This window comes from Rhamphochromis longiceps, linkage group LG23 (assembly GCF_057381845.1).
Source record: "Rhamphochromis longiceps isolate RC_006_pf linkage group LG23, R_longiceps_female_GT1.1, whole genome shotgun sequence".
Lineage (NCBI taxonomy): Eukaryota > Metazoa > Chordata > Actinopteri > Cichliformes > Cichlidae > Rhamphochromis > Rhamphochromis longiceps.
Window position 1 is genome coordinate 18,441,723 of NC_140578.1, and position 17,494 is coordinate 18,459,216.

The 17,494-nt window shown below is 39.8% G+C and overlaps 1 protein-coding gene across 1 annotated transcript in view; it reads right to left on the reverse strand.

Moving 5' to 3' along the window:
• Positions 1-16,714, reverse strand: part of LOC146641586 (uncharacterized) — a 33,739-nt gene extending 17,025 nt beyond the window's left edge. Inside the window, exons 1-9 of the mRNA XM_085399584.1 lie at positions 16,470-16,714; positions 15,451-15,660; positions 12,855-13,021; positions 12,531-12,559; positions 10,234-10,286; positions 5,546-8,484; positions 5,290-5,448; positions 732-790; positions 562-582 (exon numbers count right to left, since the gene is read on the reverse strand). Of these exons, the coding sequence (XP_085255710.1) occupies positions 562-582; positions 732-790; positions 5,290-5,448; positions 5,546-8,484; positions 10,234-10,286; positions 12,531-12,559; positions 12,855-13,021; positions 15,451-15,660; positions 16,470-16,548 (3,716 nt within the window). The 5' untranslated portion in view covers positions 16,549-16,714. The remainder of the gene's footprint in view (positions 1-561; positions 583-731; positions 791-5,289; positions 5,449-5,545; positions 8,485-10,233; positions 10,287-12,530; positions 12,560-12,854; positions 13,022-15,450; positions 15,661-16,469) is intronic.
• Between the last annotated feature and the right edge of the window lie 780 nt (positions 16,715-17,494).

A 17,494-nucleotide genomic window follows, 5' to 3' on the forward strand; every position in this document is an offset into this window, starting at 1 on the left:
ACAAGTTATAAGGCTATATTTAGTGAAAAGAGTAACTTTTTACTGATGTCTGATAATGTTGTTTCAGCAGTTTGTTTCTTTAAATCACAGCTGACATGCAAACATCTATAATCTGATGATTTTACAGCCTGACTGTTTTCCTCCTGCAGCTCTCAGAGTTCAGGTAGCTTTAGGGGCTCACAAAGACAGACTAACCTGAGGTGGGGTTTCCCGGACAGAATAACAGTGAGCCTGTCATAAACCTTTAACGGTAACACTACAGGGTCTACAGGTGGCCTGAAGCTACCCAACGACTTATCCCACTTAAGAGGTGACTGTTGGTAAAGACATTAAGCGGCAAGTAGAGCAGAGCTACAGCAGAGCCGTTATTTACTTCAAAGGGTAGGTCACAGGGGTTGTGAAGACATGATGACGTGGAAAGCATGACATTTGGACTCATAATCTACAGGGTAGCTTATCTCCACACGAGCTTTGAGAAGTTACTTTACTGTATTGTCTGTATCAGGTAGCAAATCTATAAAATCAGGGGATAATAGAAAAACTAACGTTTGTCCAACTTACCGCTCCAGATCCTTCTGGGGTCTGAAAAAAACAGGGAAAACACAACATAATATAACTAAAACAATAGTCAATGACTTATTTTAAAATTTGTATCTTTTCTTTAGCAAAACTAATTTTACATGAGGGCTTGATAGGTGCTCTTTTTGTACTGTATGCCAGCTGAATTGTACCTGAATTCCACAATGTAAACCATCTTGAAGCCCGGCACTCTATGAAAGGCGTCTTCAATCTGTTTGTCAAAGAAAGGAAGAAAACATGAGTGAAAACCTCTAACATCAGAGTCAAACCAGACTTTTGTGAGGCCAAGTTAGCAACTTATAACATATATATATATGTGTAAAAATAAAGCCCTTTTATGAGATCACAGCTTTTTCTATTGGTTGAACAACAAGTGGGTGAGGCTTCTGTTTCTCAAATGACTATATTAGGGGATATCCATTTTTAGGATGTCGTGCAAAACCAAGGGTAGAAAAACATTGTGTGGAACTGAGCATTTAGAAAAGTCTGAAACTCACAGAGATTTCTTATATGTACACTGACCTCAGTGCACTCTAGGTCTAATCCAGGTTCTGTTTCTAGTAGAATAGGCCTGAAACACCTTATCCAGGAAGTGTTCAGCACCAAATCAGCACCACTACAGTGGTGGGTCTTATCACCAACAGTGATGAGACAGCTTACAGGGAGGAGGTCAGCGCCCTGACCCACTGGTGTCAAGACAACCATCTCACCCTCAACGTCGCAAAGACAAAGGAGTTGATAGTGGACTTCCGGAGGTGCAGAGAAGTACACACCCCCATCACCATCAACGGCGCTGCTGTGGAGAGAGTGAGCAGCTTCCGGTTCCTTGGCGTACACCTGGCTGAGGATCTTACGTGGTCAGTACACACAAACAAAACAGTGAAGAAGGCGCAGCAGCGCCTCTTCTTTCTCAGGAGACTGAAAAGATTCGGCATGAGCCCCCGCATCCTCAGGACCTTCTATCACTGTGCCATTGAGAGCATCCTCACTGGATGCATCACCACCTGGTATGGCAACAGCACCGCCTACAACTGCAAAGCTCTCCAGCGAGTAGTGCGGTGCTCTGAACGGATAATTGGAGGTGAGCTTCCCTCCCTCCAAGACATCTACAGGAAGCGCTGCCTGAGGAAAGCGGGGAGGATCATCAAGGACTCCAGTCACCCCAGCCATAAACTGTTCAGACTACTTCCATCAGGAAGGAGGTTCTGCAGCATCCGGTCCCGTACCAGCAGACTGAGAGACAGCTTCTTCCATCAGGCCATCAGACTGCTGAACACGTCATAGACACCTCAGCTTCACTACTGGAACTTCAACATTATGCACTCCACACTGTACAGTAATGCCACTGTTTTGCACATGTCTCACTCTGTATATTTTTATATATTTTATTTATTGTTTACTCTATTTAATTTGTAAAATATGTGTACACACACACACACACACACACACACACGTAGAAAAATATTTAGTATACACATCCAGAAATGCATATACTATTATATATTGTACATATATTTATTAGTTTCAGATGTAGCCATTCTTGTATTTTGCTTGTTTACATTATTGTATTTTGCACAACTCTGTTGCTTGTGAAGCTCGCACACAAGAATTTCACTCACATGTGCTGTACCAATGTACCTGCACATGTGATGTGACAATAAAAGTGATTTGATTTGATTTGATTTAAATCATCCGAGTGGTCACAAAAGCCAAGTTTATAGTTTCACAAGGCAGACTGGTCCTAGGTGTGAGGCTAGACTAAGAGTGATTATGAATATCACTATGATAAACTACAACAGCAAAAACCAAGTTATTCTGCCTAGAACAAAGTTACCAAGCACCTTACTCTAGTCCCGGGCCAGGGTTAGTAGCTTAGGATTGACTGCCTGGTTGAACGAGCCTTAACCCATGGGCTTCAGTGTATTATGGACTGAGCAGTCAGGGCATGATATTAGAGGCAGAGCTGATGTTGTTTTGCTCGGAACTGCTAAAGAACTGATGAATATTTCTGGAGAGAAGGTGGACTTCTCATTTGTCAGACAGTCTCATAGTTGAGATGAAAATAATCTCTTTAAATTACTTTTGGCTGTGAAATGTGTGCAGCTAAAAGCTGCAACGAAGGATGAGTGGACTCAAACTGTCAGAGAAAGAAACATTGACCTTTACTTAAGACTGCAATCTGTAAAGATTTAATACACTGTGAATAATTAACTATATAAATATATGGCTTTAAGTTGTAACAGTGGAAGTAAGTCTTTTTCCATATGAGTATTGTTCATGTCAGCCCTTTTTCTGCTTTAAATTATCAAGAAAAATGATCTGCTGATGGTGAGACGTACTCGGAAGACCTGCTAATGTTCATAAAGCTGGAGGTTTATACAGTCTTCTCAGAGAGTGACCACTGTGTGCATTTTTAAACACGTATTAGCTCTTCAAGTTGGAAGTCTTCCCACTTTGTAAAACCATCATGGAAAGACATAAACTGATAAATGGTTGGCCATTGGGTTTCTTGATGCCCAGTTAAAGTCATGCTTATCTGGATAAAAAACAGCATTTTGCATTTGCACTGTGCTTCTTCTTCTTCATGTGTGTTTCTGTGCTGCAGCAGAGCTCCTGCTGTTTCTATTATCCATTTCATACTCCCTCATTAACAAGCCTGACCCCGATACTTAAACCATAAACTGCCTTCCCGCGTCACTAACGTGGAGTGGAGCCTGAAAGCCTCCCGGCAGTTCGGGAACTCACCAGCGCTCTGCTTTCCTGGCAAAGCAGCTTTTTTTCCAGCAGCTCGTGGTGACTCACTGCTCGTATACTGTACTGTGTGTCCTCTGCAGTTTTCCAGCTCTGTTTCTGCCTCATCGGCTCGTATAGCCGATTGCTGGCAGGGGGGAGGAAACTGAGCTCAAAAGCGTGAAGAATCCGAATGCGTGAAAAACAGGCAAAAGCCTTTAAAGACACAGCCAAACTCCTGAGTCTGCAGTTTGTGGGAAACCACAAGCAAGTCAGTTTGGTGATGAGTAAGTATGGTGGACGTCAGAGAAAGTAGTTAAAGAGAAGGAAGGAGGGAAGAAGAGGTGTCAGCAGGAAGCACAGAACCAAAACAAGGAGGAACAAAGTTAAAAACATTCTGAGATAAAAATCATTTCCAGAAAATCCCTGCTGTTTCCAACATAAAATAGCTCACAGAGTACAAACAACAATCATTGAGAAGGAGATGCTCCTCTTTTTAGGCCCCTAGACTCTAAACTGCTACTTTCATATGTTTGCATTTGCTTTGAACAACTTTGTGTTCAACAGACAAAAACTACAGTTACATTAAACAGGTCTCCTGGCACCTATAGCCCCAGGTACAGTGACTTGACCCATGTGTAAAGGGTTAGATAAACCGACACCAAGTAAGTAACAAAGATTGAAGTTCCTCTAATGCAAGGCTGGGGAACTCCAGGCCTCAAGGAACAGTGTCCTGCAGATTTAAGATATTACCCTGGGTCAACACACCTAAATCAAATGATTAGTTTATTACCAGGCCTCTGGAGAACTTAAAGACATGTTGGGGAGGTAATTTAGCCATTTAAATCAGGTGTTTTGGATCAAGGACCCATCTAAAACCTGCAGGACACCGGTCCTTGAGGCCTGGTGTTCCCCCACCCCCCTGTTCTAATGTCTACTTGAGGCTGGCTCCAGCAGTGATTCAGTGTTAGAATATCCACCTTTACAGCAGAAATACACATGTTTACCTGATACAAAAGCCTGTTACAAAAAAAACCCTAATTTCCCCCTTCATAACAACTATACAGGGGATAATTTTTATAACTCATCTGTTTAAATTGTATTAAGACTCAAGGTTTGTATTATTAGAGGCATGACCTCGTAGACTGGCAGACAGATGATGACATATGGAGCTGTAGCTGCTAGCTGTCTTCCAGGCTTCGTGTCAGCAAATCGATTCCCTAGGATAGACTGTGTTTGTGCTGTTGAGCTTTTTGGAGCATTTTAAATGTAATTGTGTGAGTACTAGTATGGCTGTTCTATGCTTAATTGTACTAATAGGCCATTCAAGAAGTCTCTTTTGGTGAGCGAAATTTTGGGATTTTATTTATATGTTAATTAGCACAAATGTACAAGTATTTGTGTCAGCTTGCTGAGAAAACTAGCTAGCATTTGCCAATAATTTGGGACTCCACTCTGACTTTGACATTTTCACTTCCTACTCCAAAAAAACACCGCACCACCAGACCTAATATTAAGCCTTAAAAAGAGTTTTCAAATCCATTTCACTCACTGAAATAAACTCAATTAAATAGCTGCACTGATTTCATGAAAGATTGACCACAGATTCTAAGGTTCTTCTTCAGATTTGTTGAGTCATTAATATTTGCATTAATATTCTTGGTTTATATGAATGAAAAAAGAATCACACTCCTTCTCCTACTCTTTTTCATTTGACATTTTTGGCTGTTATCTAATGCAAAGAATTTGCAGTCAAGCATATAAAATTCTTTAGAAAAATACCCGTGAGTATACTCTTAATGCTGTATACAAGTCACTGTTCAGGTAATGACTACAGCAGGTATGTTGATATCTCAGAAAGTCATGTATATCCAACCCAACATTTCATAGTGGTAAAGCATCTTAAAAAGTGCACATTACATGGCATGTCTGCACAGACCCCTTCATATATAGAGCAGATTGAAAATATAGTTGACTCACCCTGCGTTTGAAGTGTCTGGCCAGCTGCTGATACTCAAAGCTGCTTGGGTCTCTCAGCGCATCGTTGTAGGTTTCCTCTTTCAGTTTCATGCTCAACTCTACCACCTCATCCTTCAGGGGCCTCGGGGGCAGAAGTAACGTGTCTATCTCATTGCCAATCTAAATTTGAAGGTAGGCATACGGATATGGGGTTGGTACTGGAATGTCATGTATGAAGGGATTACCTCAAGTCATCTGATTAAACATATCTTCTTACCAAGTTCTCCTCCTCATCCTCCAACTTGAAGCCATTGTTTCCAAAAAAGTTGCCATTTACGTCATAAACCCTCTCTGTAAGATCGGGAAAGTTACCATTATTGTATTCGACCACATACTTGGTCGTAACCTCCAAATAGGAAGTAGGGGTAGACTCCTCAGTGGCACCCAGTGTAGTACTTTGTGTTCTCTCTTCAGTGAAATCCACAACTGTTTCTAGGGTGATGGAATCAACTGACTCAGGTGCCACTTCTAGTGGAGTCTCTGTTAAGATTTCATCCACTTCTTCAGTTGGGGAGTCACCCTCAGCTGATTCTTGATCAGGGTCTTCTAAAGCTACCGGGATACTGCCCTCATCTGAGGCACCATCTTCCTTACTGGGAAGCTCTTTAGGAGACTCTGGGGTGACCCCCTTAGGGGTTTCTACCTCTGAAATTGTGTCTGGTTGGGCATCAGTGACAGCTTTTGGAGATTTTTCAAGTGGAGCCTTTGAGATTTCTTCCTCACTTCCCACTTCAGATCCACCTGGAGGTTCCACTGTTATCTCAGGTGCAGATGTCTCTGTGTCTTCTGGAACAACAACAAGCACAGGAGTGATTTCTTCATCAGATTCTGAAGGGGTCTCTGTAACTTCTGGTGAAGTTTCATCTGTTTCTGGATCTTCAAATCCAGCTTCTTTCTCCGTTACCTCATCTAAGCTCTCAGAGGCAGCTTCTTCTCTGTCCTCAAATGTTTCCCCTTCAGCTGCTTCTTGAGTTTTATTGACAGATGTTAAAACAAAATCAGGTTTATCATCCTCCGTTATTATTTTGGGTTTTGATTGTTCTATAGATTGTCTTGTTGGTTCATTTTTTTCACCAGTTTCTTTTATAGATTCAATTTGGGCTGGTTCTGTTGTGGGTTGTGTTTTTTCTGTAGTATCTTTGATGAGTTCGCCTTCTCTTGGTTCTTCTGTGGGTACTGCTTTGAGTTCTGGTCCTTCTGCTTCTTGAACTGGGTCATTTTTGAGTTCAGGTTTCACTGTCATTTCTTCACTTAGTTCTGTTTTTCTTGTCGGTTCTCTCTTGGGTTGTGGTGACTTCTCATGAATCTCTTCTACGGATTTGGCCTCTGTCACTGGTTTTTCTATTAGTTCTGTCTTTTCTGTGGTTTCTTTAACAGGTTCCAGTTCTTGTGCCAATTCTTCCAGAGGTTTAGTCTCTTCTCTGATGACTTCTACAAGTTCTACTTCTTCTGCTGGTTCTATTGTGGGCTCAGTCTCCTTTGTTGTTTCTTCTATGGGTTTGACATCCTTTGTAGTCATTTCTGAAGGTTCTACTATATCTACAATTTCTTCCACAGGTTTGAGAGGTTCAGGTTCATGTAAAGTTTCCACTAAAAGTTTTGGTTGTTCTGTAGTTTCTTCCTTTCTTCCTTCCTCCTGTACAGTTTCTCTAAAGTCATCACTTGTATCATCTTCATCTTTAACTGGTTCTCCTGTAGCTTCCGATATTTTCCCTTCTATCTGTGTTACATGTTTTTCCTCTTCAAAAGGTATTTCTACAACTACCTCAGCTCTTTCTTCTTCTGTTGTGTCTGTTGCGACATCGTCTGAGGTTATTAATGTAGTCTCCATTATAACTGTCGCCTCTTCAGCTTTTTTGTGTAGTTCTTTTGCTGCTGCTTCTGGTGCTGTTACTGTTTGAACTGCAACTTCTTCAGCAACTGTATCTTTTGGCCCTTCTACACCAGTCTGTGTTATTTGTTTAGTCCTATCTACCAGAACAACCTCTTCTTGTTTGACTTCTGCTTTTACCTCCTCTTTTGACACCACTGGTATTTCTTCTTTGCTGTGTTCCTTGGATGTAGTTATCTGTATTGTTGGCGGTTCCTCTGTGACACTATATTTTTCACCTTTGTTATGTTCTAATATTAGAACAGGCTTAGAAGTAACCTCAGCCATTAGTGTTGGTTTGTCCTTTGGAGTGTATTCAACAACTGTTACTTCCATCTTATGTGTTGTCGTCAGAATTGAGGCCTGGGAGGGGACTTCTGTTTCTACATTTGAGGCAGATCCTTGTTTTGGAGTCACATTATTGAATATTTCAGCTTCTTCTTCTGCATCTGTTATCAGTAATACAGTTTCTGTTGCTTCTGTGATGACTTTGGTTACTTCTTGGCTCACCTCTACAACTGCCTTTGAAGGATGTTCTACTGGAGGTGCATGTATTTTGCCTTCAGCTTCTTCAGGAATTGGAAGTGGTATTGCTTCATCAATTGGCTCTTGTAAATCCTCTGAGGGTTTCTCTACAAAATCCTCAGTGAACGTTTTGTCATGGATATCCAGAGATTTTTCTGGAATTCGTTTAATTTCTGTCTCAACAGCATCTTCCGTGGTTGCCTTAGGGATGTGCTGTATCATGACTTCTGAAGGAGCCTCAGAGGTCACCTTCGGATGTACCTTCTGCCCTAATTCCTCCAATGTGATAGTTTCTGATGCTGTGGTGGGCTTCTGAAGAACCACAACAGTTTCTTCTGTGGGTGCTTCATGGGCCACAACCTCTAATGGAGGTTTCTCACCTTTTGGGGTAACTTCCTGAATGACCTCAGAGTCAACTATGATCACATTTTCAGGGATGATCCCAATGATCTTGTCATCTTCAACTACAGCCTCCTCCTTATCTGATATTTCAGGGATAGTTTTGTCTTCCCCAATTTCCTGATCGATCCAATTTAAAGGCTTATGTGTAACAGCGTAATCAGCCTCTGTTGCCACCTCCACAGAATCCTCAAGCAGGCCCCCAACACTTAAAACCTCAGTGTTAATGTGTGCCGTAGACTCTTGATGTGGACCTTTAGTCACAGAGACCAGAGGAACCCAAGAAGTGACCTCAAGATCTACAGTAAGATCGTCTTGCTTGATTGTGATTGTCTCTGATCCAATGATGATGTCACTCTCTCCTATAGTTGCAAAAAAGAAGAGAAAACTTAAAGGAGGAGGACAAAGAAAAGGTAGCATTTTAAGCATTACAACCAAATTCTACTGCAGAATTTTTAAATTTTGCTCACCTTATTGTTGATACACTAATCTCGAATACAACAAATAACAACACCAAAACATTTCTGTATATATATTTAACTTATCAGATATCCTAAATGGGTTCTTTGTAACAATGAGGGTAAGTATAAAATGCTTAAAAGAACTGAAGAGAAGAGCACCAGTTTTTAAGAAATACTCAGTTTATCCTCGCTATTGCAGTTTTCAGCTTCATAATACAAGGTGTGTCCTTTGCCTCCTTGTTCCTGCTTGTAATTGACATTGACTGCAGAGCTGAAGAATGTTACTTAACAATGCTAACCTGTGACCTAAAGTTCCACTGGAAGTCTGCCATGTTTTCCCTCTGGATAAAATAACTTCCAGGTCTGCCAACAAGTAACTAATCCTTAAAATGATCTGCTAAAAAAAAGGCTGCAATTCATGACTTCTGACAGCAGGGGTTCTGTTGAGAATCTCATTGAGATCTGGGGACTATCATGAACGTCACCGACTTCATGAACCAAGAGTGTCATGAAAACATTCTGCAGTTTTCTTTCTATTGGATGTCAATGTGAAGACCTCATAGCCGATGCACTTTGACAGAAATCATACTGATGATGACATGAAACAAAAACAAGGTCAAAATGAACCATCTGTAGCTGTGATTTCACTAACCCTGATAGTTGTCCTGCAGTAACTCTGTCATGTCCACATTTCTGCTCCCAGTCCTCTACTCAGTCTCCATCCATTGACCAGACAGTTGCCCGTAAATAGGCTTACAGATCTATTCTGAGAGTGGAGCGTGTCACGGGAATCAGCCTCCTGCACCCACTCCTACTTCACATAAGTCAGATTTGGTTGTAAGGTGAGTGACTGCGGCTGCTGACACTTTGTGCCACCAATTGGGGTTTCAACAAAGACTTTCAGTGGCTCGTAAAAGAGTCACCAGTAAGGCACTAATCTGTATGCACATCCAGTCCATAGATTCCTTCAGCTAGTTGTAAAGCCCATTCATGAATATTTGTTAGGGCTATGCCAAAGATGGCAAAACATCCCTAAACTAGAAGTTTTTGGCATGCACAGGGGCTTCTCAAATCAGTATTTTTTTTTTTCAATTTATCAGTTTTAAACCAAAGTCCTGGTGGGTTTATCAACTTCCTTGACCCACAATTTATTAGGGTACAATAGATAATGATAACACCCTTCAAGTTGGCTGAGATATATCTTTGGAGATGCATAAATCAAGTAATCAGCAATGGTCCACCTTGTGTACACGTGTAGCCACATGTTGAGGCTACAGTGAGCCGTGATTGGCTTTTGTCCAAAACGTGTTTCTGGACAAAGCTGAGCTTTCTGACCAAACAGAGTAAAAGGCTCTGTCTGCCAAGTTACTAAGTTACTACCAAAAATATCTTCATGTACTTTGTGTTCTTAAAAAAAAAATTGGTCAAAGTTAAGGACGTTTTGAATAACTGGCTTATACTGACCAGAGCACAGAGCTCAAAAGACAAATATTGCCAGATGAACTGATTACCATGATGGGAATTATTTCTGATACACTGGAAAATAACTAAAGCATCTAGTAGTATCTTAAGAATAACTGCTTATTGTATTAAAAGCTCATTAGAACATTGAAAGGGTAATGGAGACTCCCTGATATCAAAAATATTTACCTGGTGAGATCTCGGTCACTGCATCTCCAGTCTGAGTGGTCGGTGTCTCCGAGCTACAAGACAAACAGAGACAAAAAGCAAAGCATTTAGCAAAAACGTGATTTATCTCCTCTAGCACTCAGCTGAGAGAAACATCATTTAACCAGTAGGACAGTGCCAGCTTCTTTAATACTAATGCTTTAATACTTCTGTTTTTGTCCTCTTCTGTGATGGTGTGCTGTGAAGTCTAACTTTGTCTAGTAAACAAAGATTTGATGTGCTACAAAAGACATATAAAGCATGATAATGTGACTTCTAAAGGGGAACATCATCTGTTTTAAGGTTTCTATGTCCTTCTTGTTTCCCAGTTTAGTGAGAAGAACAATTTTAAAGTCTCGTATTTATGTCCAACATTTACCAAACCCTACAGGTCCACAAACCCTGGAGCCTCATTCATTGTCAATGTACACAAAACATCTGTGAATCCTTAAAATAGTTGGCATTCCCCTTTAAATTTATTAAACTGCAACAATTCCCATGCAGCTGGACTGAGGAATTTTTATTAACAAAAACCACACAACTGTAAAATAAATAAATAAACATGCAGCAAGCCAAAGAAAGCAGAGATGATAAACAAGCCACGCACGCGAGCACTTCCCTTTCTCTTCTCCAACCTCTAAAACTGGCCAGCGTCCTACCAGAGTAGAAAGCAACAAAGCTCAGTTTTCTGTCTCTGGGATGGAGTCATTAAAGCTCTTCAAAATCTCTAGATTAGACTAAAGTTGACATTTTTTTTATTTATTTTCTACTCTGATACATTTTGATCTTAGTGCTAATGCCAACGAACACTGTCAGATATATGCTGTAAACATAGACATAGTGTTAAATAATGAGTTAACCACTGTTCTTTCAACTGTCTGAACTATGTCATGCATTTATTTACCACACACAGCTCAGAAAGTCTGATGTTTGCCCCTCAGCTGGCTTCCAGAAAAGGGGGTAGGGTGGGATGGGGGTGTTAAAGAAACAGTTTAGAGTACAATGTCAGTCACATGTGTTTAATCTCTGTAATATTCTCGATATTTATATTTGTATATATATATATTAGGACCTGATTTCACTTTGTAATATATACATTATTTAATTTAGTTCAGTCATTTACCCTCCTTATTGATTTGGAGCAATTTCCTTAGAAATTTATAGAGTATTCTGATTCTGAAGGGCTGCATAGAGATTCAGCAATTATAAATAATAAGTAATAAGTTCTGAAATCCCAGAGTCAGAATATAGAGCACTAAATTAGCAAAATAGGTCTCCTAATTCCACTGTCTGACTCCAGCCCAGCTCTGTGGTTGGTGTTCAGTGTCTGCAGGCCTACCTGCATGGAGTAGGGCTGATGGGCACACTGCAGCAGGTGATCAAACACAACATAGATGTAAATACACAACCACCACTTTTAGTTTTTGAACTAATCACTGCTGGTACAAAAAGTCTAACAAACCATTTACCTCAGTGTCAGGTCCTCAGAAATCTTATTGATTTAATACTGATTAAACTTAATTTAATACTGTTAGGCTATACATAGTGCATAAACTCATAATTTGCTTTGAACTAGCGTTGTACAATGTGTTGTATTGAAGTGAGATATTTTATTTTAAAGACCACAGACTTATTAAGTTAAAAATAATGTTCTAGGAAAGCAATAAACTAAGAATTACATGTATCCATCCATTCTCTTCCACTTATCCAATTCAGGGTGGCGCGGAGCTATCCCAGCTACCATAGGGTGAGGGGCAGGGTACACCCTGGACAGGTCGCCAGTCTGTCACTGGGCCAACACATAGAGACAGACAACCATTCTCACTCACATTCACACCTATGGGTAATTTAGATTCAACAATTAACCTAACCCCACTAACTGCATGTCTTTGGGCTGTGGGAGGAAGCCGGACTAATATGGACGCAAATATGGGGAGAACATGCAAAGTCCACACAGAAAGACCCTAATGGTTGAATTATACTTAGGACTTTTTTGCTGTGAGGCAACCGTGCTAACCACTGTGTGACTGTGCTGCTGAATTACATGTAGACTGTTTATAATTAGCAGTATTATCAAAGTTGTTGATTAAGATTTTGTTGCTTGAAAGCTTTCAAAGTTCAAATCGTTAAATAGTCCTGTCTGACCTGACAACATTATTTACTGTTTTTTACTTTTTAAGATATCCATGGACATGACACGTCACTTAGTGATTTGTTAAATTTATATTTGTACAGTTTACACAATAACACATTTGACTGTCTAATTGCTGGTAACTTACATGTTCATTGCAGCAACCAGAGCAACTCTCTGAAATACAGAAAAACACATAATCAGCAAAGAATATCACCAAAATTTACAACTTCCCAAAGAAGCACGAATATGGTTTGCTATAGCCTGTTAATTTTAATTTAACGTGGATGGGGAAGAATGGAAAACCACAGCAATCTTCTTTTTGTAAATGTATAATGATGAGAACAGTGGAGAATAAAACGTTTTGCACCAATACCACTATCTGAAAGCAGGGCTGCAACTTATAAATATTTTTATTATTGTTTAAGATATCAATTAATGGATCAATTATTAGCTTTAGTGGTGTTCTTACACTCCTGATGAGACTCCGATGCTCCTCTGATTGGCTGAAGAATCTGCCTATGTCCATGACACTGATGGAGCCATCCATGCAGCGGCTCACCCAGCCCTGGTACTCATCCCGCTCGGGCAGCCGATCCCAGAAGATCTTAAAGGCCTCCCAAACTGTCTCCTGACACACTAAAACACACAGAGACACCAATTACTGAAGATAATAAGATCCTGAAAGGTAAAATTTACTGTTGGGTCCACATTAAAAAACAAAAGTTGTCTGTAAGGCTGTCACTTGTCAGGTTTGTGGTCCTCACAAAGCTACATGACTATTTTAGACATAATCTTGCCCAAACAAGCAGCTTTTTGTCTGCCTCCATTTTTTTACTTCAACAACTAATAGCACCCCTGCAAGCTCTGACTGATAGGACTTTTAACCTATATCTGACGTAATGTAAATGTGAAAACTCAACAGGTAAATCATATCAACCCTCAAGTCTGAAGAGAAGAGGAATTATTATGTATTTACTGTGTTGATACTTGCAGAAGGGCTAGCTGCCTTTTATTTTTACTTATATGGACAGTGGATACATCTTTTCTTGAGTGAGTTAAAAATCCCTTTATAATAAGAATAAGTGAATGTTTTCCATAAGCTGCTGTGATATTTTCCCAGATTTCTTTACTTTTTTGGGGGATGAAAGGGAAATTATCACAGAGGAATCTGCAAAAAGACCCAAGGTGGTCAAAAACAATGGAAATCAAAAAAGAGACTAAAATTAGACTATAAATGTATATAAATATCTGTAATTCCATATGATTAGAGGCTTCTTTAGATAGTGCTCTGTTATTCAACCAAGTGGTGCTCCACTCAAGTGTTTTTGAGAGGGTACAACATTTCCATATTATAAATCCGGTCCACATCTAAAGCAAGTACATTTTAAAAACACCTTTGTCTTCAGGCCAAGATCCATCCACCAACAAAAAAGCCACGGTGCTGCTTCTATTTGTTGCTTTTTGTCACTTTGAACACATTTCTTAATGCTAATCTCCTGGGGCTACAGTGGACATATAGTAGTTGTAGTAAGTTACATAGTAATGTGAATGTGCTCAAAGAAATCAATGAATCTGAAGAGAAAGTGCAATGGAAAAGAAACGAGGCCTAAAAAGAGCTGGAGGGAAAGAAACATGATGGATGGTTGATGAGATGTAATTTCAACCACATCTGCACTTTGAGGGAAAAAACATAATAATTCATCTGAGCAGAGCTGAGGTGATTGATGAAACCCTGTAATAACGTCTGTTTCTTCAGCAATATCACATTGCTGTTGCTTTATACAAAGTTTGAACCAAGAATACCGCCCCAAAGGAAAGAAAACTGAATGTGTGAATGTGTTTAAGGGGTTGTTAGTTATTGGTGTGGGATTAGTTTTTAGTTAGCATCATGCCAGCAGAAACCACGTCCAAGCATTGATGAAATCATAAGCATAACTAATTTTAATGTTATAATCATGCACATGACACAGGGACAGTATGTGATCAGAGAAATTTAAATCAAGGAACAAATTCCAGCAATGAAGGTCAGAAAATAGCATCAGTATAAACGAGGAAATACTTTTTTTTGTTTCTGGCATCAGAGAAAAGAAACACAGATGTTTCATTTGCTATTTAATTAAAAAGATTTTTTGTTCTGTACAAAATGTCATTTATGAGTCTGTTTACATGAATTCAATCAAATCAACAGTAAGATTATGAGGCATGTGAAAGAAATCCTTTCATGCCAAAAGCATTCAGTGCTTGTTTCTGAAACCTTCCCCGTTGTGTTTACTTTGGGCTTTTTTTCCCCCATTATTACTGATCATTGTATTATTTTAATATGTTCAGGTTATGAGACGGATGAATTACGAAGCTGTTGTATTTGTGGTTCTTTGTGTATTTGAGTGCATTGTGTTAAATCCTGTTGCATGACTCCTGCCAACATTTGCTGTAACAGCAATAAAGTTAATTTAGCTCATGTGTTGGTCCAGTTTGCTTTGGCTCATTTTGCTGCTATTTAAAAAAAAATCTGAACTTTTTAATGATTGTTCTGTTTCTTTTGACCCAAATAGAGACTGGGACACACAGAGACATGTTTTCACTGTAATAAAGGTTTGAAGCTGATTGTTCACCTTGGAACCATGTGAGCTTTACTCAGTGGTTTCTTTAAGTGCTTATGTCTGTGTTGTTGTGTTAAGGTGTAAGCCATAGCTAGACTTAAATACAGAGAGATGTTTTTTGATTGATATAGAGGGATAAACTTGATTAAAGTAGAGATTTGACTCATGCTTTAAATCTGCTCAAAATCCCAGCAACTCAACACAATTGACAGAACTGAAACCAAAAGGCTGAACGAGCTGATCGGCTTGTTAAGAAACAGTGCATCTGGCGTTGCATGACCTCTGACCTCTGCCACAGAGGTGACAGCAGACTTGCTGCTCAAGCTTATGCTTTGATCAGAGCCTAAGTGAAAACGCTCTAGCTTTGAAGAGAAGATGAAGGGGAAAACCTTGTCGCCTGCAGGCACAAATATCAAAATTAAGGCAGGTGAATCGAAAGAAGTGCAGATGGGCGGAGAGATGTACCTCTGAGATGGAAGTAGCTGAGGTGGTTCGCAATAGCTTGGTCGAACGTCTCCTGAGAGCAAAGCTTGACTCCGCTGGGAAACAAGACGTCCCTCTTCCTTCGAGATAGAGCGCCGTGTCGTCTGTATAACAACTCATCAGAGGCTGCCATTGGCTCTCCTGTAGATTCTCCACTCTCCTCCAAACCCACCTCCAGCTCAAAGGTGGCATCTGTGGTTTAAATTAATATTAGTGCTGCTTTATACTTAATATTAAGGACAGCTAAAGTACATGGTACTGCTTTACAGGTACCTGACTGTTACCTTAAAGTTACTTCATATTTAAAAACAAATTATAGGTTCTGTCTGTTTTTGTCAGGTTTTTTATTTTTTTATTTTATTTCTGTTAGGACCGGAACTAACAGTGCTTTAAATTATAATCACCTAATCAAAATATTTGCCAAATAGCCTTTGGTTGATTGACTAGTTGATAAATTAGTTGATTTTAAGGGAGCAGGTTTAAACTTTATTGAAGGTTATTGTTGCAGTTTGAGTTTGACCTCATTGTAACATAGTAAGTTACCACACTGAGTACCAGAGGTATAATTCTATTGTATATTCCTCCTTAAACTCTATCCCATCCTTCCCATTTTTAATGTGTCACTGGTCTTCCTTTGACGGCCCATTTGAGGGCCACACCTCCCCAGATTAGGAGCCGCTGATTAAAATGGCTCCAGCAGGAAAACACTACTGAAGATTCGATGTGTCAGGATCAATAATCTGACCAAAGTAAATAGAATTAGTGCTACTCCAAACTTTCACTTGACTGATGGTGCTGTTTTTCCCCTGTTATGCAATTCTTCAGCTCATACTAGAAAATTTTTATTAAAAGAATCAAAGCATGTGATACATCGGTCATGACTTTTACTGTGATATTTTGCTGATGACACTGTGCTTTTACTTTGTAAAGCAGCACTATCATTCAGAGCATTTTATCAATAAAAGGAAAGAAATAACTGTTAATAACATCAACATACAGACCTGTTTCCATGTACAAGCAGCATGAAAGCAGCATGGCCCCAAGCACCCACAGCACCAGCTTCCCACACTTTCCAACCATTTCTCAAAAAGAAAACCACCTCCCCGAAAGATCCACCCTGGACTCGCTGCTCCTTATTTCCACGTTCTCAGCTCATCAGCAACTCCCCGCTCATCCATCCACCAGTTCTCATGGCAGAAGAAACAGAAAAAGAGAAGACAAAAGAGATCCTAAAGTGTGTGCTGTCTGCAGGCCGCTTCCTCTCAGGTGAGCAGATGGGACTTTGCTGCTACTGCCGGAGATTTTTTTCCTCTTCGCTCTAATCCTATTTGTTAAGCTGCTGGAGTGGATGACTGTCAGAGCCACGTTGCGACGGGCCAGTCAGAAGGAAATCAAACAAACAGGCTGTGTCGGGCAAGGAGACAGTGCACAGGGTTAAAACTTAGTGGTAAAATATAGAGTTAAACCCAAGAAAATGTGAGACGACAGGTTAAATCCAGACCTAGGTAACAACATTAACCACCACAACCATGCTGAGAGAAACAGAAAATAATCCTAACTAACAAATGACTGAAAAAAAAATTATGAAGCCCTGTCAGATAATCCCGTTTATTTTGTTTTTGTGCTCAAATGCAGCTCTTTAAAGTCCAAGATACATTATCATTAAAATAAATCTTCTACAAAAAAGGTAATTTCCTTAAAATAAAATGAAGTTCCACCAAAACAACTGACATTTGTGAAGGAAAAGTTCTTCTGTGGTGCAGCCAGAACGATGATGACCATAAATGATCCTTTCCTTTATTTTTCTAGGAGCAAATTCCATTTCCACTAAGACAAAGCCGCTGGCTGATTCCAGCTACAATCCTGCCAGATTACAATGAAAACTCAAAGAATGTAGCCATAATCCAGTCAATCCATCTGAATTGACTGGTTGTATAAGTGACCATGCATCCTGTACATATTTTCCTGGGGTTATGTCCACTGATTCATATTTTCCAGCAGAATCCAGTCAGAAATCAGCAACATT